Source organism: Lygodium microphyllum, chromosome 28 (genome assembly GCF_053477565.2).
Source record: "Lygodium microphyllum isolate KBCC chromosome 28, Lygodium_microphyllum_v1.1.10, whole genome shotgun sequence".
Lineage (NCBI taxonomy): Eukaryota > Viridiplantae > Streptophyta > Polypodiopsida > Schizaeales > Lygodiaceae > Lygodium > Lygodium microphyllum.
The window spans coordinates 40,688,215-40,715,699 of NC_141162.1; the positions used below are offsets into that span (position 1 = coordinate 40,688,215).

Below are 27,485 nucleotides of genomic sequence, written 5' to 3' on the forward strand. Positions count from 1 at the left end.
AGCTCACTACACCCGTAGATGTGGATGGCAAGTCGGCTATGTGAGAGGTAGCCATTAGTGCTCGGCTTGGAACGCTTAAAGCAATAAGCAGTCCGTGGGTCTTGGCGGTTGAGCGAGACCTCCCACATTTTAGTTCCGTTGCCGGGACCAACGGATTCAAGCCTTGAGCGCTTACGCACTTCGAATCGAGCATTGAAGTAGAGTTTTCCCCGAATCGATGCTTGAGGTAGATAGGTAGGAAGGGAGGGAGTTTGAAGAGGTATTCGATCTCCTTAGCAAGTAGGTTTTTGTTGTTTTGGACTTGGGAAAGCATGATGGAGCAGTGTGGGTATTTCCCTTATGATTTTTTCTTGCATTTAGGAAGGATAAGAGCAAAACATTGGAGTACACAGTAGGGCTTTCTGTTGCTGTATAACAAGCTGAAACAGGGAAAAGAAAGACAAAAAATGAAATTTTGGGTTAAATGTTAGTAAGGGAAGCAAGACTAAGGTGAGTACAGGCCTTGGCAGGGTGATAAGGGGCCAGGAGTGGCAAGAAAGACCACATTTTGCATTGCAGGGTTTCATGAGAGCTAGAGAGAGGGAGAGAGCTTCATTGTGTGGACCTACTTCGATCTGGTCATCTAGGAGTTATGTGCCCAGCCCAGGTAATTCCACACCTTCCCCTACATGAGTAGCTTGGATCTGGAGATACTCAACAGGTAGGGAGGCCTCAATCGCTCGACGCGACGAATTCTTGGAAGTCTGATGAAAAAACGCATCGCGCTCGGCCCATCCGAGTGACGGCAATTCTGGGCCAAGTCCCAAAATCGGCCCTCGGACCACTCGGCCATTCGGCCCTTTCCCATTCGGCCCACATGACCAACTACACTTGGACACCTTTCACTCAACTCGTCCGAGTAAAACACTCAGACCACTTGATACTCGGCCCACCTGACTCGGCCACTCAACCCTCGGCCCACTCGGCCCAACCCCACTCGGACTAGTTACCATTCGGCTCTCGGCCCACCTGACTCGGCCACTCGGCCCTCGGCCCACTCAGCCCTCGGATAACCACATTCGGACTGGTCGAATTTGACATTCGGACCAATTACATTTGGCTCTCGGCCATTCGGACGGGCTGAATCGGGCATTCGGCCCCTGCAATTCGGACCTACTGGGCCGAATTTGGATTTTTTCAAATATTTAACCCATAGATCCCGAAACTAACATAGAGACCATATAGACCTAAAAGCACATCATAGACCTATCACTAGACTGAAATCTAGAGCAAGTAGTTCAAAACTTGGATACGAACGGTCCTTCAAATCGTGCATGGCATTTACCGTAACGGCCCTGCGGACCGAGGAGGACTGCCCCCCCCCCCGGACCCCCGCAAAGAGGGCTCCACCCCCTCCGCACCTCCCCCAAGTAGATTGGAGAAAAAACGCGCGTCGTGACAGGTCCTCCAAATTAGACCCTAGTATAGTAATGGCTCTACACAAGCATGGATTCTCACTTGCAAAAGAGCAACCAAAAGCCCATACCCGAACAAAGATAAACAGAGACTCTAAAACCTCAATGGGCCAATCTAGCCAACAAGGGCAAAAAGGCCACACCGCAAAAACACGTATGTATTGCATTCGGACTACATCTAGTCAAAGCAGAAAGCAACATCAAGCTACAACTGCGAGGATGACTAGATATGACAGTCCTAACGATAGACGCACCTTGAATAGCATTGCACAGGCGATCCAAGACATCATTGGAGAATCCACATCTGGTCATGCAGTTGGGGAATCAAGGGCATTTGTCAAAAGGCTTAAATTTATAAGCTAAGACCCGGAAGATGAAGACATAGTACCGCTTGCTTATCTTAGGATCAAACTCACCGCGAAAAGAGAGCACACTATCAATGCTCTGATTGATGAAGGAGCAGATTCTAATATCTTGACCTATGAAGCATGGACCCTACTAGGCTAACCAGAGCTCACACCGACTAATGCAACTCTTAGTTCTTACGGGGGACACCCACAAGCACTTATAGGGAAGTGCAAAATCCTGGCGACAATTAAAACTGAAAGCTTGCCTATCCTATTTCATGTTCCTCCAAATAGTACTAATTGCGGAAAGGAAACCCTCCTTGGAAGACCCTTCAAAAAGGCGACCAAGTGTGAGGCCGACTACAGAGCACAGAGGATACACCTAACACTACCGGGTGTGAGAATAATCACAACCTTTAGCAAAGGTGACCTCATCAAACCTCAAGGGAAAGGCAAGAAAGATGCTGACATAACAGGCAAGCCTAGTAATGAGAACAAGAACTTGTTGAAAGAGTCGATATAAGCACAAGTTGAACAACGAGAACCAGTGAGTGAGGCCATGCTTGAAACAAGAAGGTCAGAAGGCAATGCCGAGGACAAGCTTTGGACTTACAAATATCGTAGAAGACCACAAAAGAAGCCCAAGCCTTATAGACAAAGGTATCGATGGAGAGCCAGCACAACGCCGCGATGGATATCCAAAGCGTTGCTATGTGCTCAAGGGTATTATGTAGGTAACCGATGGATTTGGGTACCAAACCCCCCTACTAAACCACCTGTATCAGCTAAAGGCCAGATTGCATCAAAAGCTAAGAAGCAAAGGAGGAAATCTAAGAGAAACTCTAGGTCTCGGGGCAAGAAAGGTATGAGGATAATCACAACCTTTAGCAAAGGTGACCTCATCGAACCTCGAGGGAAAGGCAAGAAAGGTGTTGACATAACAGGCAAGCCTAGTAATGAGAACAAGGACCTGTTGAAAGAGTTGATACAAGCACAAGTTGAACGACGAGAACCACTAAGTGAGGCCATGCTTGAAACAAGAAGGTCAGGAGGCAATGCCAAGGACAGGCTTTGGACTTACAAATATCGTAGAAGACCACAAAAGAAGCCCAAGCCTTATAGACGAAGGTATTGATGGAGAGCCAGCACAACGCCGCGATAGATATCCAAAGCATTGCTATGTGCTCAAGGGTATTATGCAGATAACCGATGGATTTGGGTACCAAACCCCCCTACTAAGCCACCTGTATCAGCTGAAGGCCAGATTGCATCAAAAGCAAAGAAGCAGAGGAGGAAATCTAAGAGAAACTCTAGGTCTCGTGGCAAGACACCAAACATGAGTGTTCAAAAGGAAGAACCTCAGCCTAGCACGCTTAATAAGCAGATGTCAGATGTAGCCATTAAGCATGCACAAAGACCACTAGTGCTCAAGAAGCTTTTGACTTCCCAAGAGGATAATAAGCACCACAAGCACAACGCTCCTCGTAAGAAGGCTGATTACTCAACAAAGCAAATGGCACAATCGTCTAACAGCCACGAGCAAATCTTTCAGCCAGTGCCAAGTCCACCTAAGTCCCAGATCTCCTACATCCTCTTTTCCTAAACGGACACATGAAGCACAACAGCAGTCGTTAAGTGCAACTGCTCAATCCCAATCTCTATCTCCAACTAAGCTTCCAAATGTCCAAGAGGTGGAACATGACACCACCCATAGCTCTCGGCCCAAGGATATACCTGTGCAATCCACCCGGGCTAGCTCAACTAATGCTCGATCTATACAAGTGAATGCTCAAAGGGCAACAAAAGACACGACCACTTCCAATTGGCCTAAGGACTTGACACCGCAATCCACCAATAGTAGCCAGTCCACTGAACTAGCTGCTACTACTTCCAATCAGAGATCACAGTAGTCACAGCCCTTGGCCGTGACAATGCCCGTTGCGGAATGTGTCCTTAGCAGTTCACCTATTGAGGAGGTGCCGCAACCAGCATCCTTGACAACACCAACACTTCCAAAGCACCTAAAGCCTAGGCTTGAGGAGAAACCTCTCAAAGATGTGGCCAAGGGGATGGCGCATCCGACCAATCAACCTAGCAAGACTGTTCAGCAGGTCACAGCTAAGTCCCATGAGAGCACACCAGAGAAAGAGAGTGCTAAGGCCCAACCAAGCACATCAACGATTGACCTAGTTCAGGGTCCTGAGTCCTTAAAGGCGACACCGCAATTGCCCAAGAAAAATAGGACAAAACAGCGAAAACAACGACAATTGCAGATGGTTGTAGGCACCAAGAAGATTGCGACCAAGAGTGCTGAAGAGCTGAGGAATAAAGCATCGAGTCCATCTACCAATGAACCCATTGATGTCTCTCCTAATAGCGGTGAAACCTCAGACTCATCCGTGTGTTCTGAAAAATCAAAGCAACCGTTACCATCAACAGTTGCTTGCAACACTCAATCCACTGACAACAGAACTCGCATTGACCAATCAAGAGTGGATACAACACTGTCACAACAGGGTGACAAGACTATACAGGTCACATCCAAGGAGAACCATGACACAATAGCAGCAAGGCCATGGGAGAAACATGGAAACCCCGAGAGCATAAGCAATCTTAGCGTTTACCAATCTTGCTCATCTAGGCTTGAGCCCCCAGCTATGCTAAAGCCTAGGGAAACTCCTAGAACCTTACATGAGATAGCAACCAAGCAAGCCCTCATTGAACATAGAATTGTCACAGAATGCTTAACTGAGTTGGATGCTAAACTCAAGGTATTCGCAGTATCTACGTCCTTGTGGACATGGATGCATTCTCCAAGAAGCAACTTGGGGAATACTTGCCATTTCCCCTATCCTAGGAAAAGCAAGAACATCTTGACGAGCACTATGACAGGCTCTTGCATGAACGCATGCGACTCACCTCTGACGAGAAAGCCGACGAACTACGCTTAATTGTAACATTCAATTATGTGCTCTGCCAATCAAATCTCTTAGAGATAGAGCAACTAAAGCAACAATCAGAGGGTTGAAGTCAATTTGAAAAACGTTGGTTTGAAAACTGCGTTGCAATGGCCGAACTAGGAACCCATATTATAACAGTCTCAGAGAAGCGATTGGCTAAATGACGTTCTCAAAGAAACCCAACCTATGTGGCACCGACTTCCTTTCGAGTACTGACTGCCATTTGGGTTATGGACTTAGCCGGAACTAGCCAAGAGAAGTCTCTGGCTGATAGGGTTCTCACTGAGGAGGAGTTACATGTTGCCAGTAGACTCGGACAAGGTACCATGCTACTCGATATCACAAAATATCTATTGTTATTGAGTAAGTTGCCACGAGTACTGGATGCATGTGCCACACTCCAGTACAATCCTGAGTTCTACAATTGGTTTTTATCCTCACAAAGTGACATGGATTCGTAAATATGTACATAAATAAACAATGAGTTTTGTGACCCTGTATAGATAATATCAACACACACAAGCAATGATAGTCAAGCGCAGGGAGAAGATTTGGGTTTGACAAGATAAGCTCCTCAAGTCCTCCTCTCACCACACATTTAGAAGTCGTGTGACCGTTCCCGCCTCTAGGTGGAGGGCATGCAACCCTCATTACCGCCATAGGAAGCCCTGACCAACATCTCTGATGGCGTAGACGGGGCACCGTCCCCTTCTATACATCTTTTTCCTTTTCGGTCTATCCTTCCAGGGACGAGCCCTACTCCACTCCATGACAACTAGTCCATGCAACTTTGTATAAGCCAAGATCTGCTAATGGCTGGAATACGCCCCGCATCCAAGCGGAACAAACATCATCACGGGGGCCGTCCCTCTACAACAAACACTGCATGTCTCGCCTCGCCCCTCCTCCTCGTATGCGCTTGATAATCCACTATTCAATCCCTTTCAAGCAAATAATTCTATCCTGCCTCAAAGCCTAACCTTGATTCACATTTTGCAGATTTCCCCACAATAGCCGTCATGGAGCACACAGTGCAATTGGCATGCAAGGAAGCTCTCCTCCGTAGAAGGGAGCATAAGGCACAAGCGCCTCCACCAGAGCGATATGTGCCTATCCTTAAGAGGTACATACCAAAAAGAGACCCTAAGCGATACCGCCCCGGACGCAGGCCAAAGACTTCCCAGGCCAGGAGAACAAAGACTCAAGGGCATGCCCGCGGGGTGGCAACCCCTACCGTGCAGACCCTCCCCAGACACTCAAGCACCAAGTGCTCAAAAGAAGATAGGGACGCTAAAAACAAGGAGGAATTTGATGAGATATTTAAAAGCATTCTTGAAACGGTAGCGGCCAAGGACTACACCATTTGGGTCCCAGCCAATATCTTCCCTACCCAGCCTGACAGGAGCCTACCGCTGGCACAGCCCTAGTCGTTTGATCACCCAAATTCACCCTGCCTCATACGAATGGAATAGGCCCTATGATTGTATAAGCTACTTGCCAAGTGCTACCTGGCCATGACTTTTTGTCTCTAGATGGTTAAATGGAGACATGTTCTCCAACTGTACAAACCTTCCATATCTACGTTTAATATATTTCACGCCTTTAGCAAAAGAAAAAGATAATCAAGCAAAGGTAATAGGTATCTAAGTCAACACCATGGAATTCAAATAAGTGATGTCTCTTTACGTTGCACGTGTTCATTATAGTTGAGGCATATGACGTACATGTACTCTCACAAGTTATCAAGTGGATGCAGGACGACACAAGTCTTTATACGAAAGCGTTCAATGTCCAAGATGCCGCAAGACCACTAACCCCACAAAGAGCCATCACAGAAAAAGCAATAGAAATACTAAGAACAAAGTGTTACAGATCATAGCCTGTTTTGGAGGGCAGCTGCACAGTCAGTCGGACTGTGCAGTCGGACTGCCACGTGGCAGTCCGACTGCCTGCAGCCCAGTCGGCTGCATTTAATGCAGCCGACCTATTTTCTGGCGCCCTATTTTCAGGCAGTTTTCGACTATTTATAGTCGACGTTTCCAGCAGTCTGGCCACTCTTCTCTGTCGCAGATTACAGACCGGTGCCGTGCAGATTTCTGTCTCTGTTCACAGATTTCAGACAGCAGACAGTGCAGACTGCAGCAGACTTCGAGGTGGACAGCAGGTCGCATCGTCGAGGTGGAGACACGCAGTCCAGCGCACTGCGCCCGTGTATATCTTTGTATTCAGCATTCTTTATACAGCAGATCTTCATCGTCCACTGTCTCTTTCTCTCCCTTCTCTCTCTGCATTCTCTCACTCTCAGTCCTACGCTTCCGCACCGCTGCACTCTGACATGGTATCAGAGCAGTGTTTGAGGGCTGACTGAGCGCAGAATCAACCTGAAGAGGAGTTTCCATCGCGACACAAATTTGCGTTTTTTGCGTTTAAGGGCAGACAGGAGGGCTGCGCCTTGGAACAAGGCTGAAACGAGTGTGGGCGCACAGGAAAGGAGTACAGGTGGTGGATTTGCTGCTGTTTACTGCTGTTTGACGCGGAGGAAGTTTGAGTTTTCAACCTAAAAGTGCAGGTTTTGCTTTTTCATCGCCTCCGGCGGGTGAAGAAGCTTCGGGACGCGGAAGAGCCTTAGCAGGCTGAGTTTACCCAGTCAGAGGGGGCTGCTTTTGCGTTTGAGAAGGCATTGCAGGTGAAGATGTCTACAGAGATGGACTTGGAGTTCCAAGCGATTATGGACCGGAAGGTGCCTGTTTTACCGGCTCTTCCTACAGATCAGAAGCTCGACGGCGACAACTACCGCATTTGGCGCGTTATGATGTTGGCCATCCTTGAGTCCTATGATTTGGCGGAGTTGGTACAGGAGGATATTGACCGGCCTTCGGTAAGAGATGAGTCCAAACTCTCTTCCGATGCTCGTGCGGAGTTGGCCAGGGCCCAGTCTCATTGGGACAAACTGAATGCCAGGATTCGATCCTTTCTCTTTCTATCATGCACTACAGCCGTGATCGCTCACATCGAGCACTTGACGGTGGCTCGTGAGATATGGCTGGAGCTTGATCAAATGTACAATCGGATGACCCTGATGAAGAGGGTTTCTTTGGAGGTACAGATGCGGACCTTGTCCGTCAATAAGTCTTCTTCGCTAAGGGAACACATTAACAAGCTAAGGCAGCTACAGATGCAGGTTCAGAATGCGGGGAAGCCGATTTCCTCCGAAGACATGGCGATCACACTTTTGTCCCAGTTGCCGCCACGATTCGGTACATTTTACTCTACCCTTATTGCTTCTGGGCGAGAGTCTACTCTTCGGTGGGAAGAGTTGGTTCCTATGGTCTTGGACCAAGAGGAACAGTTAAAGGGACAGAATGCTTCCAAGACGGAGGCGTTGATAGGTCAAGCCTCTCAGAAGAAGGGGAAGGACCAAAAGAAGAAGAAGGGGGATAACAAGTCCAAGAAGGACAAGGAGAAGGACAAGGACAAAGACTCCACATGTCATATTTGTGGAAAGACTGGCCATTGGAAGAAGGATTGCCCTGATAAAGACACGAAGGACACCAAGAAGAAGGATGCCAAGGATTCTGGAGCGGTGGCTGCACCCTCATCAGCTGCATTTCTACATTTAGTTGTCATTGAGGACGCTTCACCGAATGCTTCTGATGCTGCGATGACGGCTCCCCAAGCTCGAGAGTGGATTGTTGATAGTGGTGCCTCACGGCACATGACTCCTTCATCAGATGGTGTTGCCCAGCTGCGACCTTCGCGTGGGCAGGTTCTCATTGGAGACAGCTCTTCAGTTTCTATTGCAGGTCGGGGTAAGATGCAGCTTATTCCGGATGGACGAGGTGGCACCCATGCCTCAGAGGTTTTGCATGTACCAGGATTAGGGTACCATCTCCTTTCAGTTCATAAGATTTGCTCCCTTGGTCTTTTGGTGGAGTTTGACAGTTCTACTGTGCGAGTCCTTGATCGTGAATCAAGGAAGGTTCTATCATCTGGATATGAGGAGAACGGCATTTACAAACTGAAGTCTTCCACTGCCCTCTCTACTCTTCTTCTTACCTCACAGTCACAATCTGAATTATGGCATGCTCGGTTTGGTCACCTGAACTATGACTATCTTCGGAGGGCGTCACGTGGACAGCTTGTTCGAGGGTTGCCGGATATAGTGGTGAGCCAGCAGCCATGTGTCTCCTGCATACGGGGGAAGCAGCATAGGGATGCCATTCCCCACACAGCTTCGCGGCGGTCTACTTCACCGATGGAGTTAGTATCTACGGATCTATGTGGCCCTATGAGGAATGAGTCCCTGCGTGGGAGCTCGTACTTCATGCTGATCGTGGATGACTACAGCAGGATGACATGGGTCTATTTTTTGGCACTAAAGTCAGAAGCTTTCTCGCACTTCAAGGATTGGCTTCTCTTTGAGGAGAACCGATCAGGCCGGAAGTTGAAGACCTTGCGATCCGACAAGGGAGGTGAATTTGTGTCTAATGAATTTGCTCGATTTTGTGCAGATAGAGGAATTCACCAGGAGTTTGCCAATACCAATACTCCTCAAGAAAATGGTATTCTTGAACGGAAGAACCGCAGTGTGATCGAGATGGCGCGCACCATGATGAAGCACCGACAGACCCCTCAGGTTCTGTGGGCCGAGGCTGTGGCTACTGCAGTCCACATTCTTAATCGATCCCCTACTTCGGCCGTGGAAGGGATGACTCCATTTGAGGCCTATTTTGGGACGAAGCCAGATGTTTCTTACTTTCGAGTCTTTGGGTGTGATGCCTATGTTCACATTCCCAAGGCTCACCGTGACAAATTTGAAGCGGCTTCCCGAAAACAGGTATTTGTTGGCTACAGCTCCCAGTCCCAAGGCTACCGACTGTATGATCCCGTCAAGCGGGATGTATATACTAGCCGTGATGTGCGGTTTGTGGAGGTTCCGGCTTCTTCAACGGGTGAGGAGCATCCCGTTCTTGGAGATCCAGGGGAGAGTTGGGCTCCTTCAACAGTTCCACAGGAGCCCGTGCCTTTTGATTATGATTCTGTTTCTGACACAGAGTCTAATGTTCCACCGGACTCTTCTACGGAGTTACCACCGGTGGACATTCCAGAGTCTTCTACTGATGGAGAACGACGCGGGGAGGTTCGGCCTCCTCCTCGCTGGGCCCGTGACACACTCCGTGATTCAGGGATCGAAGGGGTTCCTGAGGAGTGGGGACCGCAGGATGGTCCGCGGCGGTCACGGAGGCACCAGGTGCATTCTTCGGAGCTTGTTTGCTCCAATTATTGTTTGATGTCCCGTGTTATGCAGGATCGCGAGCCCACCTCCGTGAAGGAGGCTTTACAGTCCGCCCCATGGAAGAAAGCTATGGAAGCTGAGTTGGAGGCTATTGAGAGGAATGGCACTTGGTCACTTGTGCCACGCCCCCTGAAGAAGAAGGTGATTGGAGTCAAGTGGGTCTTCAAGACCAAATATCTCAGTGATGGTACTTTGGATAAGCACAAGGCTCGCCTTGTTGCTAAGGGTTTTGCCCAGCGCCCAGGGATTGACTGTCATGACACCTTTGCCCCCACAGCTCGTATGGCAACCATTAGAGCTGTTCTTGCTTTGGCTGGCCATAGGAGATGGCCTGTTTATCAGTTGGATGTGAAGTCAGCCTTTCTGAATGGTGATTTGAAGGAGGAGATCTACGTTGAGCAGCCTCCTGGCTTTGGTTCTTCAGATGGGAAAGTCTACAGGTTGAAGAAGGCCCTGTATGGCCTCAAGCAGGCCCCGCGAGCTTGGAACGAGAAGATTGATTCGTTCCTCCAGTCTCAGTTGGGATATCGGCGGTCCAAGGCCGATCTGCAGCTGTATGTTCACACTTCCGAGGATGGTTGTGTGCTGTTTGTATTATATGTTGATGACTTGATTGTCACAGGTGATGATGCACAGCAGGTCCAGGAGACAAAGTCAACTTTACATCGGACGTTCGAGATGACGGATTTGGGGCTACTCCATTTCTTTTTAGGCCATGAGATTTATCAGTCTCAGAGGGGGATCTTTCTCTCTCAACAGAGATATGTACAGGAGCTCTTGGTGTCTTTTGAGATGGCAGATTGTCGGGCTCTCTCTACTCCTATGGATCCGAACTGGAAGGCCACTTCCCATTCAGCTTCTCCTTTGGCGGATGCGTCCCGCTATCGACAGTTGATAGGGTCTTTGATTTGGCTTCTCAACACGAGGGTTGATCTATGTTTTGCTGTTGGGCTCTTAGCAGGGTTCATGAGTGAACCTAAGACGGTGCATTGGCAGGCTGCTCAGAGGATACTTCGGTATCTGAGGGGGACGTCTGATTTGGGGATTCATTACCCCGCAGGGACAGATGGGTCAGATCTTGTACTTGCAGGTTGGAGCGACTCGGATTGGGCCGGTGACGTGGACCACAGGCGGTCTACTACAGGTTACTGCTTTACTTTGGGTGCAGGTGTTATTTCATGGAGTAGTAAGAAGCAGCCCACGGTAGCCCTTTCGTCTACTGAGGCGGAGTATCGGGCCGCGTCTTCCACCACATGCGAGGTTGTGTGGCTTCGGAGATTGTTGGAGGAGCTTGGGTGCCCCCAGACTCGTCCTACATTGCTGCGATGTGACAATGAGAGTTGCATTGCCTTGGCAAGGAACCCTGTTTTTCATGCCCGGACGAAGCACATTGAGATTCAGTACCACTTCATCCGAGAGAAGCTTTTGGATGAGACCATCACTGTGGAGTATTGCAAGACGGAGGACAATCTTGCGGATTTGTTTACGAAGGCGCTTCCTCAGGCTCTACTTCGGCAACATTCCAGATCCCTCAGGCTTCTGCCCTGTTCAGGCTCTGAGAGGGGGTGTTAGAGATCATAGCCTGTTTTGGAGGGCAGCTGCACAGTCAGTCGGACTGCCACGTGGCAGTCCGACTGCCTGCAGCCCAGTCGGCTGCATTTAATGCAGCCGACCTATTTTCTGGCGCCCTATTTTCAGGCAGTTTTCGACTATTTATAGTCGACGTTTCCAGCAGTCTGGCCACTCTTCTCTGTCGCAGATTACAGACCGGTGCCGTGCAGATTTCTGTCTCTGTTCACAGATTTCAGACAGCAGACAGTGCAGACTGCAGCAGACTTCGAGGTGGACAGCAGGTCACATCGTCGAGGTGGAGACACGCAGTCCAGCGCACTGCGCCCGTGTATATCTTTGTATTCAGCATTCTTTATACAGCAGATCTTCATCGTCCACTGTCTCTTTCTCTCCCTTCTCTCCCTTCTCTCTCTGCGTTCTCTCACTCTCAGTCCTACGCTTCTGCACCGCTGCACTCTGACACAAAGAGCCTCGATGGAAGCCACACTGCCGAAAGTGAGAATCACCCTTGCAAACCGCCTACATTACATGGCCCAAAGCGTCGTCATTGGCTGCGCTCTCTTTCTGGGTCAAGCTCTACATTTGGCTCACGGCAGTTGTTACCTCAATTGTACCGGCATCGCGTGTTGCAAAGAGGATTGCAAAATCTCAAGTGTATCTCCCCATCTCAACAATTCTTTCTCTAGCAACGAGGCTAGGACACAATCATCGTTGTAATATCCATTTCCTGAGCCTTCGAATCTCGATATTTCCCAACCCATTGAAAGGCTGATAGCCTCAACATATTGCAATGGTTATACTCAAGCAAGTCCCAAAAAAAAAAAAAAACACCCACGATCACAACAAAGCACCTAGGGGTCATCAAATTAGGTACGTCCAGTAACCTTGATCGGCTAGCTCCGTCCCTAGTCCCCTAGCCCTTTAGCATCACCCACAATTGTTCAGGACACATTAAGGGCAGGACATACCTAGGGAGCTTGTCTTGCCTATGGTTAGACCTGTCACCCTGACTCATTTGCACGATTCCCTCTTGCACTCTGCCTTAATACCATTGCAATCGATCGTGGTAAGCACCGCGCAAATGGCCATGAAAAGTATACCGTACTCATCGAGCAAGTCCAATAGCTACTAGCTACCGAAAGTGCGGTATACCTATGTTCAATTATGCTGCGTCGTGCTGTCACAACGCAACGGATATCTCATACACCTTCCTGTTTACTTCTCAACATGGACAACTTTGCTTCATCACATGTTATGAGGAACCAGAACCGCAGTCTTCTAACTACGTAATATCTAGGTATGCACAAACACTCGCATAATATTTGCACCAAAATATATACACATTTTGGGTCCTCAAGTGTAGGACATTACTCTCACAATGCTTAGAGTTCGACCTGTCTCCCAAACTAATCAAACTATGTCTTGTGCACGATAAAAAGACTAGCACTACCCCAGGGAGAGACCACATATGAGAGGTTTTCAATGGCAAGTATTGCAAACTCCAACAAAAGTACCATCAGCTCTTCATCAACACTCAACTTTGAATTCTTATCCTCCATCATCGTGCAATCCCACCAACAAATCATCGCCCGCCCCAAAATCCCCCGAACATCAACACCTGTGCCAACCCATGAGCGCAACTCCCAACAAAAGCCAGCCCTATCCCCCACTTCAACAACCCTATCACCAACCACCCAGGCCAACAACGTGCCCCCACCAACCTTCCTCCGCACCACCACCAAAACTTCTACAAGGCCAACCACAGCAGTCCCTTCCACCCACGTCTTCGGTGCATGCCAAAGCCTGCTACCTACGACGGCGAGTGCCATGGGGCTGACACTCGTCTAGGAGGGGGGTAATGTTAACCCTCAGACAAACAAGGTGAAAAATCCGGAAAATCTAAAGCAGAAGACAAAGGCCAAGGCAAAAGTAAGCGGAAGACGAAGGCACGCCAAGAAAAATATGAAAACACAAGAAGTGTAGAAAAGTCCTAAATTTAAAAAAAATGCGCATAAGAAAAAGCGCAAGTCAATACTTTTGTAAAAGAGCGCAAGCGCATCATGATTTAATTTAAAGAGCGCCGGGCTCTCACCCATGCAACTTGTAAAGGTAGATGGGCAGTAGGAAGAAAGCTAGGAAGATAGGAGGACAATGGAAAAAAGAGCCTAGGCCATAGCCCGGCCATGTAAAAAAGGGGATAAGGGGATGACCGCCCAAAAGGGATTTAGGGTTTTGTATATAAAGTTAAAAAGTGAATGAGAAGCTCATTCTTGTGTGTGGCCAAAAGGAGCTTTCTTCTTCTTCTTGCTTGCTTGAGCTTGTGCTTGAGAGAGAGTGTGTGAGAGTGTAAGGGAGTGAGTGTGTGAGGGTGAGGGACTGGGGAGGAGAAGCTCTCCATCTTCTCCTCTCTTCTTCTCTTCTCTTCTCTTGCTCGCGGCAATGGAGCTTGGACCGTGGAGCTTCAGGATGGAGCTTGCACTTGGATCATGGAACTATCGGAGTGTACGGGAGAGAAGGTAACTCGATCGGCATGGAGGTAAGCTCACTACACCCGTAGATATAGATGGCGCGTCGGCTATGTGAGAGGTAGCCATTAGTGCTCGGCTTGGAACGCTTGAAGCAATAAGCGGTCCATGGGTCTTGGCGGTTGAGCGAGAGCTCCCACAATATCTATCTAGACTTTATAAACAAAGATATCATATTAATTGGCATTCAAGAGGTACCAACGATCCAATCTAGACTAGACATGATCATAAACATTATAATGGATGTGTATCCTGGATTATCAGGATTCATATGTTTCCAAAGATTCAATGCATTAAATGTATCAAGCATTTCAGTCTAATTACTCCTTTCATGCCATTGTTTTGTTTGATAAAGTTGTATCTAAAAAGAATGAGCATCCAATGGTCAAGCAGTCTTCTCAAAACATTCCACTTGGAAACAAAAAAACTAAATCAAAACTGGTATTATCATAGGTTCTTGTTTCTAATATTCAAGGCAATGGAAAGGAAAAGGTCGGTTTAGATACTTGCTAGGCACAAAGAAAATGTGTGCAGACATCAAAAAATGCGATGTAATGTAAAAACTGGATTTAGTCTGCTCTTGCTTCACGTCATACTTCATCATCCTCTACGACAATCACTAGTTTATGAATTGATATTGTGAAAGGTATTTCTTCTTCTACGGATTTGGATGGGAATGAAAACAGAATTTCTAACTTGTAATCCAAAGAGATTGATAATTCTTTGTTGGAGACCAACAAAGAACATGTACCAACTATGTACCATACAAATTTTCCAGCATCAATTGCTTAGGTTCATCATCTAAAAGCAAAACATCTTTAAAACCACGAGCAACAAAATGCACACCTAGATATGAGCCCCAACAATGGATTGAAACCATTGGGCTACATCCTATGCCAATGGCATCTTTTGGGAGAAAATATAATAACTGCTCTTAAAAACCACGAGCAGCAAAATGCACACCTACATATGAGCCCCAAAAATGGATTGAAACCATTGGGCTACATCCTATGCCAATGGCATCTTTTGGGTGAAAATATAATAACTGCTCTTAAAAACCACGAGCAGCAAAATGCACACCTACATATGCGCCCCAACAATGAATGGAAACCATTGGGCTACATCCTATGCCAATGGCATCTTTTGGGAGAAAATATAATAGCTGCTCTTTAAGAATACTCTTTAGAGGCAAGACGATTGTAGGCAATTTGATTTTGTAGTTAAAGGTCTCTAGAGGTCGAGGATCAGTCTATTTATTCCTGCCCTCAACAAAATATTCGTGCAAAACCCCAAAAACAAACTGAGGTTCAAGCAAATCTTGTTGTCCAACTGATACTTTAGAATCAACATCACAATATATATGCTGTCATTTTATGAATTCGGGAAATTTTTCACAATGCTCAAAGACCTGATACTCTGTTGCCATAGTATGGAAGGAGAAATCCATAAACTTGTTCTCACATGCACGCGTGCAGATTCTCTCTCTCTCTCTCTCTCTCTCTCTCTCTCTCTCTCTCTCTAGGATGGACCAGAAAAGGAATACTATGACGGGTGGGAGCATATGGAAAGACCACTGGTCATGATAATCTCACGCATGATACGAGCGAAGAGCTCGACCCCACATGAGATTATCAGAGCTGAGTTGGGAGCATCACCCATGGTGGCTGAGGCCTTGGTCCAAGTAGTGACTTTCATACATAGACTATAGGAGCTCCCCCAAGATAGATACCCACGACTAGCCCTGGCCTCTTCTAGACAACTAGCAGCAGATGGTGACAGACATTGTTGGTATGCTCAGATGAGTACATGGATGAGTCTACATGGGCTGCAACTTGACAGACTTACCCCCTTTGACTATAGCCTGGATTGCCCTACACTTGACCTAAGCCGATCAGAGCTAAACCATGTGATCAGAGCAGACATACTGAAGTTAGATACGGAGAAGACCTGGATCCGACCCCCCTCCCCCCATGGCACAAGGATGGCACACTACCAGACCCACTTCCTTCAGGTATCTGAGGATGGTTTCATCACCCAACCCAAGTACATGGACACAGAGCTGCCTCATGGACTACGCACAGTTATTGGTCAGATCCGCACCTCATCCCACCACCTGAGGATTGAGACAGGCAGATGGGAGGGTATACAGACAGAGGAACGCATATGCCCACTATGCGACAGAGAGCCAGAGACAGAGGAACACTACATCTGCCGATGCACTGTATATTATGATATATGAGGTAGATACCACTGTCTGTTTCGAGAGGGTTTTGGACCCCTGAGACAGGTCATGCAGTTTGAGGATCAGAGATGCTTGGGATTCTTCCTCTTGGAGCTCCAGAGGCGCAAAGCAACAATTCTACGGAGTAGGAGGCCCCCACAACTCGGCTCACATAGACAGAGAGCAGTCACTGACTTTTTCACTGATACATGACAGAGTATGGCAGATACCACTACTACTGCCACACAGCCTACAGAAGTACATCATCATTGGACCTCATCTTCTGTAGGTGTCCCTTTGGATAGAGCAGTGGCACTTAGCCGGTCTAGGTGCCCACGTCCACCCGGACGAAGGCCTAGACATCCACACCACAGACAAATTAAAGCCATCATCGAGCACCACAGGAGACAGATGCCGAGACGCCTCAGCCATGTAGAGATACACCTCCTTAGAGGACAAACATCTCATTGATGGAGAGTTTTCCTTTTTCTACTTTCACTTTTAGATCATTGACATGTTTCCCTTTTATAGGACACTATTTCATTTTTTCAGTCTTATAGGCATGTTTTTCATCTTTTCTCGTTCCAGATGAGAAACACACCATCATTGTATGTATTGCTTTGGTCTCATAGGCCACATTGTCCTTTTAGAGACGTTAATATACTCTGTGTGTGTGTGTGTGTGTGTGTGTTAAAACCTCTGTTCTGTACACACACACACAGAGGAAGGCAAAAGCAGTAGACGAGGAACTGAACAGAAGCAAGAGAAGCAGATGTAATATGAAAACCAGGGAGAAAGAGCCACACTTATGTACACACAAGCAGAAAGAAGGTGACAGTAGAAATAATGGGAAAACCAGCAGTGATCATGACTGCCGAAGAAGGTGACAAAAGGAAACAAAATAGAGGAACCAGTGCCAAGCACGACTGCAGCAAGATGTGATAGCAAAGAAGATCACACATAGGCACTATAGCCCCAGCAAGAGAGGGTGGTGCAGTTAGGTGACAAACCCCTCGGCATTGACCACAAGAAGGCAGAGACAGGCAATAGACCTCAAGCACGCGCACACACGTGCGTGCACACACAGATCACACACCTATGCATGCATATGTGCACATATACCCACCAAAAAGAATAAGAATATACCAATGAGTTACCTTCTTTTGTGTTGACCACAAGAAGAACAGTGGCACCTGCTGCTTGTGCAACCCTTGCTTTGGTTGTAAAGGTACAATCTCCTCTCCATGTCAATGCCGCAAATCCAGTAAGCTGGAAAATAGATTAAAAAGGAAACGTACTCCAGAACATTTCAAGTACTCATCAAATTTGAAATGTAAAGGAAAAAATATGTGTGGAGCAATACAAACCTTTTTCAAAGTCACATTACAACAAGTCGCAGGGTCAGCAGCTTCCAAATCAAATATATGAGCCGGATGAGGATGTGACTCCATGGCTTTGCCAAACCGTGCACTTACTCCTACAACCTCATTTTCCTCAACTCCATTTATCCAACTTCTAACCTTTACCTGTTTACAGCATTTTGCACGCCATGAACCATAGAGTTTTAAATAAGTTCTCATTTTTATGAAGAGAAAAAATATATATAAAGACACACACAAGTCACAACCAAGTACAAAACTAAGATGCTTAATCTTTTCATTGGACTAATAACCAATGGCCAGTAAAAACACCAATCTTTGTTTCCATGTAACAAAGGTTTAACGCAAATGTGAGTCTTTCAAGAACATATCGAGTCTATGGAAAGTGAATTAAATGTGAAAGCACTCTGGCCTTCGTAGTAAGTCCAGTACGTTTAACCTGTCTAGAGAAGCAGTTTTGCAACAATGAAATGCATCAGCCAATACAGCGACTACCACCATTAAGAATCAAGACAGTGTTGTTAGTGTTCATGTCATACTTCATCATTCTCCACATCCATCTTCTGGTTCTGAGCCTCAAGACGAGGATGTTTGGAACTCTCTTCACTGTTCACGTCTGTCACTCTCCTGGATTGTTTCAGCAGTGTCCATCCCTTGCTCAGATCTGTCCACCATGTTCACAACTGCAGGCAGCCTGCAGGGTGCTCAGCCTTGGAACTGTGCAGCTTAGATCGTGAATCCCTGATCATCAGTTTTCAGCTTCTTGCTTTGAGTTTATGTCAGTCTGTCACATCTCTCAGCAGATTGTCACTTTTTCGTACTGCTTTGCTTACTCTTGAACTATTTATGGCTGCCTTGTTTAGCTAAAATGCACTTTCAGCTGATTAGCTTCTTTAAACAAAACAGGCTTAATTAATGAAAAATGCAAATTTGGTACGTGGTTCGAGAGAGTTCCAATGGTCCCCCAAAACCCTAATTTTTTGGGGCACCCTTCAATATCTATAAATAGACAAGCTGCCCACCATTCAGCCTCACTCCTTCCATGCAGGTTCTCACCCTTATGTGTAGATTTCAGCCATCAGCCTTAATCCATGCGGTGGTCCAACCTTCTGATTATTGCCACTTCTTCCACAGCTCCTTCAGTGCCTGTTGGCACCTTCTTCATTGCTGTCGCCCACTATCTAGCACCTCCCTCCTACTGCGTTTGGTCCCATCAGCCATCGCCAGCAATCAAACTGCCTCCTGCTCCTTGCATTTGATCCTCATCAGCCAGGCGATAGTTGGCAGTGCCCTTCCTCAGTATTAGGCAAACTTCTAGAGCTTGCATTTGGCCCTCTTGTCTACAAGCGACAGTTCGTTGTGTTCTTCCTCCTCCAGGTGGCCCTTCTATTGCTGCATTTGCAGCTTTCTACTGCCACTCACATCATCATGCATCATCTCTGTTGTGGTCTCTGTTTTCTGACTGCCTAGTGATTAGTGTTTGATGTTTTCCTCGCCTTCCATCACTCCGAATAGTGGTCACAGTACTTCGGATTAATCTCCAATGGACATCACACTCCAACACTCCATTGCTTTGCCCTTGGGCATCTATACACTCTTACATTCATTTACAATATTCATTCATTTCAGAGTTTCTTCTCTTTGTACTTGTCTATGTGTTTGAGTTTCAAGTTGTGTTTATGTTTTGCATTTAGCGTATGAGTTTTGCTTGTCACTTTCTGAGTCTTTGTATTTAAGTCTTGGTCAAGCATGCTATGTTTCCTAAGTGCAAACCCTAGCATATCTTCATACGGTATCAAAGTTGGTGCTCTTCTAAAGAGTATCCTACGGTGATTGTAGAGGCTAGTCTTTGTGCGAGACTCATACACGACTCGATTGTGACTCATAATGTCTCAGGCACCTTCTTCTTCCGATCCTATGACGCCCTATCAAGCTTCTCCATCATTGAAAGCTCTGAGAAGGCATTAATCCCTGATCATGAGGGAACCAAAGAGGCGAGGGTTATTGCCTCTTCTTCATGAGGAAAAACCTAAAGTGGCAAGAACTTACAAGATGCGAAGGCGATATATGAGGGATGGGAGCAAATGGAGAGACCTCTAGTACTCATGATTCCACGGATGCATAGTTGTCAAGTACGAAAGATACGATACCATACGGTATGATAAAATACGGTACTAAATGGTATCTTAAGATTTTGTAAGGTACAATACAATATTAGTACCCAAAAAAAAAAAAAAATCATCTTGGGTGTTTTGGACTAAAGATGATAGAATAAGTGTGTAAAGTCTAAAGAGTAATGCTATTAGAGTATACAAGATAATTACTTGAGGGTAACATACCAACACCTCTATCGTATATGTTGCATGCGCAATATGCGCTACAATATACAAGTTACAAGTACATAGATAGGATTGGATACATCATATATAAATGATCATACAAATAAGAGAAATGTAGGAGGTGTGAAGCTCAATCATGAGAGAGAGAGAGGCTTGAGAGAAAAATAGGGTATGAGAGGCTTGATCATGAAAAAGAGAGGGGCTTTTGAGGGAGGGGAAAAGAGAGAGAGAGAAAGAGAGAGAGAGAGAGAGAGAGAGAGTGTGTGTGTGTGTGTGTGTGTGTGTGTTTGTGTGTGTATATCCATGTGTGTGTGGAAGGTTGATGCTTGAAAAAAAAAAGGTTGGGGGAGGTATGGCCAAAAATACCCTATTTTTCCGTACGAAATCGTACTAATACATACCATACAAATCCTACCATACTACTTACAAAGACAAACCTACACGGATGATCCAGAGTAAGTCCTCTATACCACATGAGATCATCAAAGAAGAGATGGAAGCACCACCCATAGTGGCAGAGGCCCTTTTCCAAACCATGACTTTTCTTTATAAGCTCTAAAGCTTGCCGAGATAGAGATATCCAACTAGCACTAGAGTCCTCTAGACAGCTAGCATTACAAGGGGATACTAAGCACTAATATGCTTGGACAAAGACATGGTTACGGTACATCAATTATTGTCACAAGGACATGAAATTTTATTGCTTTGCTTAACATTTGATTAAAACTTAATTCAATGTATAAAAGTGACTTACACATGTGAGGCACAAGTTAATTTTTTCACAATGTGCAACCCACAACCCCAAGATACTAGTTGGTGCCAAAGGTAAAAGTATTGGCCACTAATGCCAGGTGACATTAGAGACTAGGCATTAATGAATTAATTAATGCTAGTTTAAAGGTTAATAATTGCTCGGGGATACTTGGGAGCCAAATTGGCCTAGCCAATGAAATTATTGGCTAGTTATTTATTTTTTTTGGACACTAAAATAATTTTAAATTAATTTTCAAAATTAATATTCTGAAAATTAATTTAATAAAGCTAGATAATACTGAAAATTGTTGCAAAACTTGCCCATACAAGTGGAAAAAACTTTTTTGAGGCACGAGGGGAGAGAGAGAGAGAGAAATGAAATGACATATTAACGTCTGCAAATGGCCAAAATGACCTATGAGACCATGAGTTACAATCATATGTATGATGGTACAACTGCCTGGGCAAAATATGTAGCACAAAGCAAAATAAGAAAGAAAACTGACTATGGCTATGTGTAAAACATAGAGCTCTATCTAGTAACAATGAGCTCCAAATGGTACAATCTCATGTCGATATGGAGGGCCTAGCTCTAGCCCGAGCAATGATCCCTTGTATCCGCCTATGAAGGTGTCGTCAGTGTCTATGTCGAGGCCTAGAATATCTGGATCGGCTAAGCTAAACGGCTCGATCAATCAGTACCATTGCTACTATAATAGTTGATAGGCCAATTCCAACGAGCACGAGACCCTTCAAGAACTAGTGACATGCCCAAAAGAGACTACAACAGTAGGTGACAACGGTTCGAGGGCTATTTCAGCCAAGCAACATCAAAGTCGGGGTATTTCATCAGTGGAGATAGCTTTCATTCATGGCTGTCTAGACAAGGCAGCAATTGATTTCTTCCATTTTCTCGCAATGAAAGCTGGAATTTTCTCTCTCCTCAACATTCTCTCTCATCCTCGAGCCATTTCTCAAGTTATCTCAGCAAAATCCAACCATTTGAGCCATCATGAGTGGAGATTTTGATCCATCTCTATTGTAAACCCTAATTTACAATAGAAATTAGGGTTTCATAGCTGCCTCAAGATGCATGCTCAGAATTGAGGGCCTAAGTCTTGAATTCTAGTAGTTGAAATTGAAGAATTTCAAGGAGATTCAAGAGGCCAACCAATCAATCTTAAGTTTGGGGTTTAATTTGCCTCACAAGAAGCAAGGCAAGTGGCACTTGGATTAGCAAGGAAATTAGAGAATCTTAGTTGCACTCCATCCATTTGCAATTGAAGATAAAGAAATACCACAAGGGACCAGCGCTGCACACCTACGAGATAGTGGCACAATGTTTTCTTGTGAGAAACACGTGACTATTTCCAAACATCTGCAAGCAATCCCATATCAGTTGTTATGAAAGCAAAGCATCAATGAGATATAGCTGATAATTGCAACCCAATAGGCTTGTCTTCCACTAATTGCTGCAATGTATCAAAATTTCTAGCTAAGACCACTAATCTATGGTGTTGGAGATGTTCCACTACATGTGGCCCATGACAAGTGTATGCCCCTAATACAATTGGTGAAGTATGCCCAAATACTCCCCAACTGGACTATTCACTGATGTGCAAGGCACGCCCATCATGATGTTCATTAACATTCTGATATAATTTATAGTTCAACACATCGGAAAACTGACCAGGGACTTATGCCGCCCGACCAGTTCACATTTACTGATTAAAAACACACCTTTGGAAATTGACCAGTGTGATGAGACCAATCCTCAGCCTCAAGAGCTCGCAATTTCCCAATTCAAAACACATCGTACAGTTCTACACGACAGGAACTTGAGCAAATTACAAATGGCAGTGATGTGTGATGAGCTCACAATTTACCGATTAGTGACCAGTGTGTTGGAATTAAATTGGCAGTGATGCCAAACAAACTTCCATTCTACCAATTAGAGACATGTCTCATAGTTCTATGGTGGGAAATTGATCACTGTGTGTGGTAAGATTGGCACTGATGCTTAATGAGTTCACAATTTACTGATTAGAAACAGATCTTCTAGCTCTGCACAAACGGAAATCAGCCAGTGAGTTGGAATTCAAAATGGCACTGATGCATGATAAGCTCACAAGTACAAATTAGAAGCACGTCTTATAGTTCTGCACAATGGAAATGGACAACTGTGATCAAATTAAAAATGGCACTGACGCCTGATGAGCTCACAAGTACGAATTAGAAGCACGGCCTATAATTCTGCACAGTGGAAATGGAAAGCTGTGTTACAACTAAAAAATTGGCACCGATGCCTAATGAGCTCACAATTTACCAACTAGAAACACGTGATGTAATTCTGCAAAATGGGGAATTGGCCACTCTGTTGGAATTAAGAATGGCACTGTTGTCAGACAGACAAACAATATGTCGGAATTATAATTGTTAATGATCCCTGATGAGCTCTCAATTTTACCGGATTACAAGTACTATGTCAGAATTAAAATTGTTACTGTTCCCTGCTTAGCTCTCAACTTTACCAATTGCAAACACTGTGTTGGAATTGAAAATGTCACTCATCCCAGGTGAGCTCTCAACTTTACCGATTACAAGTACCATGTCAGGAGGAAAAATTGCAAGGATGCCTGACTTTACCAACTACAGACATTAGACAGCTTGGGAGATAAGTGCCGAATGCGAGAGATTGCTTTATGTTTTGAGGGCGTTACCAGGACGAATTTGTTATTGCAGCCGGGTCTTTTGGGAGCGTTCTCGTCATCGTGGACGATGTCGCCACCGAGAGCGGATTGGGAGAGGAGCAGAGAGAGGAGGCAGGAGAGGAGGACAGAAGCAGCCATAGTGCTGCTCGACGCCGCTTAGGCAAGTGAAAGTCCACAAGAGGACATGCGTCTATCAGTCTTATGAGGCCCCCATGGTAGCTGAACTTCTCTCTCTCTCTCTCTCTCTCTCTCTCTCTCTTTATGTACCGTGGTCGGACATTTTGTCTGTTTTTAATCAATTTCTTAAGAAAAGGTATGTCTTATTGAGTGTTGACGGAAGCATTTTTAAAGTTTTAACTTTTGCTGTTTGCAGGTGTTTCTTAGATTTTGTAGTTTTTTCTTTTCCATATAAGATACTAGGCGCGATTTTTGCGGGCGGGGGCGGGGGTGGGTGCTGGACGCGTGGCACCCGCCCCCGCGTTCTCTTTTTTTCCTTGTGGGGGAGGTGGGGGGCTGCCACGTGGCACCCGCCCCCCACTTCTCGTTAACTAATAGTATAGATTCGCAAAGCAAAGACCCTAGCTAGCAGCCTAACTCTTCACCTCAACAAATGCATTAGAAGAGAGCAAAAGGGATTCATCAAAGGGATATACATCTTAGATACCATAATCAACCTATGGGAGGGATTGGAGTATGCCCAAAAGAATAATCAAGACTATATCTTCCTCAAAGTAGATTTTGACAAGGCCTATGATCAACTTGAGTGGGACTTTACAGTCCAATTGTTGGTAGATGATCCATAAAGTTTGTCTTAATGTTGTTTGGGAATGCCACCACCAAGAATGCTATCAATGGAGATCTTGCCGAATCCTTTCGGCTCAAACGTCCCGTTAGACAAAGCTTGCTACCCTCTAGCACCATTAACTTTTGCCATTGTTGTAGATGGACTAGGCTAGCTCATTGAAGATCAATCGCAGAAAGGGAAGATTAGAGGAATCCAACTACCTAACAATAAAGATATGGTCCTCGATCCTTTTATAGATGATACCAATGCTTCACTCAACAATGACCAAGAATCTATATTTACCTTCTGGGAATGCCTAGAGATATTTTCTATAGCCTCATGCTCAATAATCAACCATGCTAAATTGGTATTAAGACTTTGATTAAGGACCCCCCAATTAGCTCTTGTCTATGGGTTGTCAATCCATCCTAGAAGGTAAAGTTTTTTGGACTTTAGGAATCCCTATGTGGTTTGGGTTACCTTAAAGCAAAGGCGGCAATGGATGGTTGGTCAAGTACAAAAAAAAATTAGAGAAGTGGACAAGCTTGCAATGGGGAGTAGCCTCTAAATGTGTGGTCCTAAGCCATATTCTAATCCCCACCTATGTATATTTTTTAGCTTGTTGGAGACCCCCAAGAGGAGCTCTTAAGCAATTGGAAACTCTCTTTAGGAACTTCCTATGGGGTGGTGGCTCCAACAAATCCAAAGTTCCAAACGTATCCTAGTATACATACACTCTCCCATAAAAACTAGGGGGTTAGGACCTACTAATTTAGGCACTCTAAATAAACTAGCTAGCAAATAGATAATAAGAAGCATACTAAACACAAAAAAGGATTGGTCCCACTCATCATCCTAGACATAGGAATGACTAATTTAGGCACTCCAATGGATAAACTAGCTGGCAAATGGATAATAACAAGCATACCAGACATAAAAGAGGATTGTTCCTCACTCATCATCCCCAATAAAATAATTAATTTAGGCACTCTAGTGGATAAACTAGTTGGCAAATGGATAATAAGAAGCATACCAAACACAAAAGAGGATTGGTCCTTGCTCATTATCCTAATTAAAGAACTTTAGAGTAGAAGGTTTTACTAGGTTCAAGAATCTCCTCTTATACACCATTGCCTTCACTCCGTCCAATTTTAGACCAATTGGAGCCTCCCCCTTGATTAAAAGAGTTTACATGCCTGTCAAAAATACAAAGGGTTGGTCTCCCTTAAATACACTTATAGTGAAAACGAGTTTGTGTTTAATAATAAGATGGTTGTTCTTTTGTTTAAACGAAAAGCTAATTTTTTGTTTCAAGTGGTATGGAAACATTACTCATTTGCCAAAAATGAAGCCAAAGTTACGTCATGAAATCCAAGAAGCAGCTCTTAAAGAAGGAGAAAGAGGAAACATTACTCATTTGCCAAAAATGAAGCCAAAGTTACATCATGAAATCCAAGAAGCAGCTCTTAAAGAAGGAGAAAGAGGAAATTTGGGGCCAAAAGATTGAGGAAATCAACCAAACCATTGCAGCCATAGACAATTCTATGAATGCAACCAACCAATAGAAATCTACACCTTGCCCACCCTACCAATGACCATTTCACAATGGCCCATCTCGCTTGAGGGGGGGGGTATTAATGCACTTGCACTCTCACTCAACTCGGCATACAAAGGTAACACAATATGTAAGAGCAATGTATACTCTTGTGTTATTCAATGAAAAAAATGGTATAACATAGGAACACCCCCAAAACTACACCCTCATGACACCACACAAGTGAGGGTTCACCATTGGGTATAGGGAATCACACATAGAGTGGAAACCAAACAAGGCTCAAAGTCATTGTTACTCCCTATATAAGTGTTTCCATAGGCAATGACATGGTACTTACAAAGCCCTTACACTCATCCTCGCATAATCAATTGTTGTCCTTAGAAATCTAAGGGTGGTTTTTATTTACTCATTCTAGGGTACTTAACACAACTCATTCTATCAAGTTGGTCAGTGTCTACCACTGGACTCATTAGCGAGTTCATTACACAACCTCTTCTATCAAGTTGGTTAGTGTCTATCACACTACAACTTGGGGGTCTTAGCACAAATTTTCCTATTAAGCTTGTCAATGTCTTCCCATCTAGACTCTTTGCTTTTATTGATGCTTTGTTCTCGTCCACCTTCAACTCAATTAGATTTGAGGAGTGGAGGCTTCAAAGTTCTATGATAAGTTAATAACATTGGAAGTATTGGTGGGATTCTTCTTGAGCCATAGGTAGCGAAGGATTGCTTCTACTTCAAAGAGACTGTTGGAATAAAGAAGTGGAACATGCCACCTCAATTGGGTATCTAGGCAAGAGGCGTGCATGGACGCATTGTGTACACTGATGCTCTTCGACAAATACAACTTGTAGGTGACCTCATTCAAAACTTGGGCGATGCATTATGGTCCATAGTGCTGACAGTTGAACTTGGAGCTCATATTCTTTGGTAAGTACATATGCTTAGAGCTGACAAGGACCATGTCTCTGTTAGTGAAGAGAATGGCTTTGCAGTTCTTGTTGGCTTATTTAGTCATGCTTATTTTGCTCTTTTCCAAACTATGCTTGGCTATTGCATTTATTTCTCTCCATTTCCTTAAGAAGTCCTCTACATCTTGATCTTCTACTTTGGTGGCTCGTGAAGCTAAGGCTAATGGTATGATGACCTCTTTACTTGTGGCTAAAGGGGGTGTAACATGTTGCTAAATTGATTAAACTATTGTAGTGGAACTCGAGCACATCAAGGTATAAAGCCCAATCTTTTTGGTCCACTTGAGCATAGCTCCTAAAATAGTCTTCGATTCCTTGGTTCACTCATTCTATTTGTCCATTTGTCTTTGAGTGGAAGGATGAGGAAAATTTGAGTTGTGTTTCCAGATTCTTGAAGAGTTCATTCACATGTCGCTCATGAAGTGATCATCCGAGATGGATACAATGGATGAGGGTAGCCCATGTAACTTGAAGATACGAGTGAAGAAGAGGGGGGCCACCTCCTTGGCATTCAATGGTGGCTTGGCAGGTATGAAATATGCATAGCCATGATATTTTGGGAGTTCCACAATGAAATCCATGTTGATGACATCCCATGGGTGGCTTGGCACTAGCATT

At 45.1% G+C, this 27,485-nt stretch overlaps 1 protein-coding gene across 1 annotated transcript in view; it reads right to left on the minus strand.

Annotated features, from left to right (window-relative positions):
• SPPL2 (SIGNAL PEPTIDE PEPTIDASE-LIKE 2) overlaps positions 1-23,792 on the minus strand; it is a 136,154-nt gene extending 112,362 nt beyond the window's left edge. The window contains exons 1-3 of the mRNA XM_087670929.1: positions 23,567-23,792; positions 17,743-17,901; positions 17,533-17,644 (exon numbers count right to left, since the gene is read on the minus strand). Coding sequence (XP_087527055.1) covers positions 17,533-17,644; positions 17,743-17,901; positions 23,567-23,695 — 400 coding nt within the window. The 5' untranslated portion in view covers positions 23,696-23,792. The remainder of the gene's footprint in view (positions 1-17,532; positions 17,645-17,742; positions 17,902-23,566) is intronic.
• Between the last annotated feature and the right edge of the window lie 3,693 nt (positions 23,793-27,485).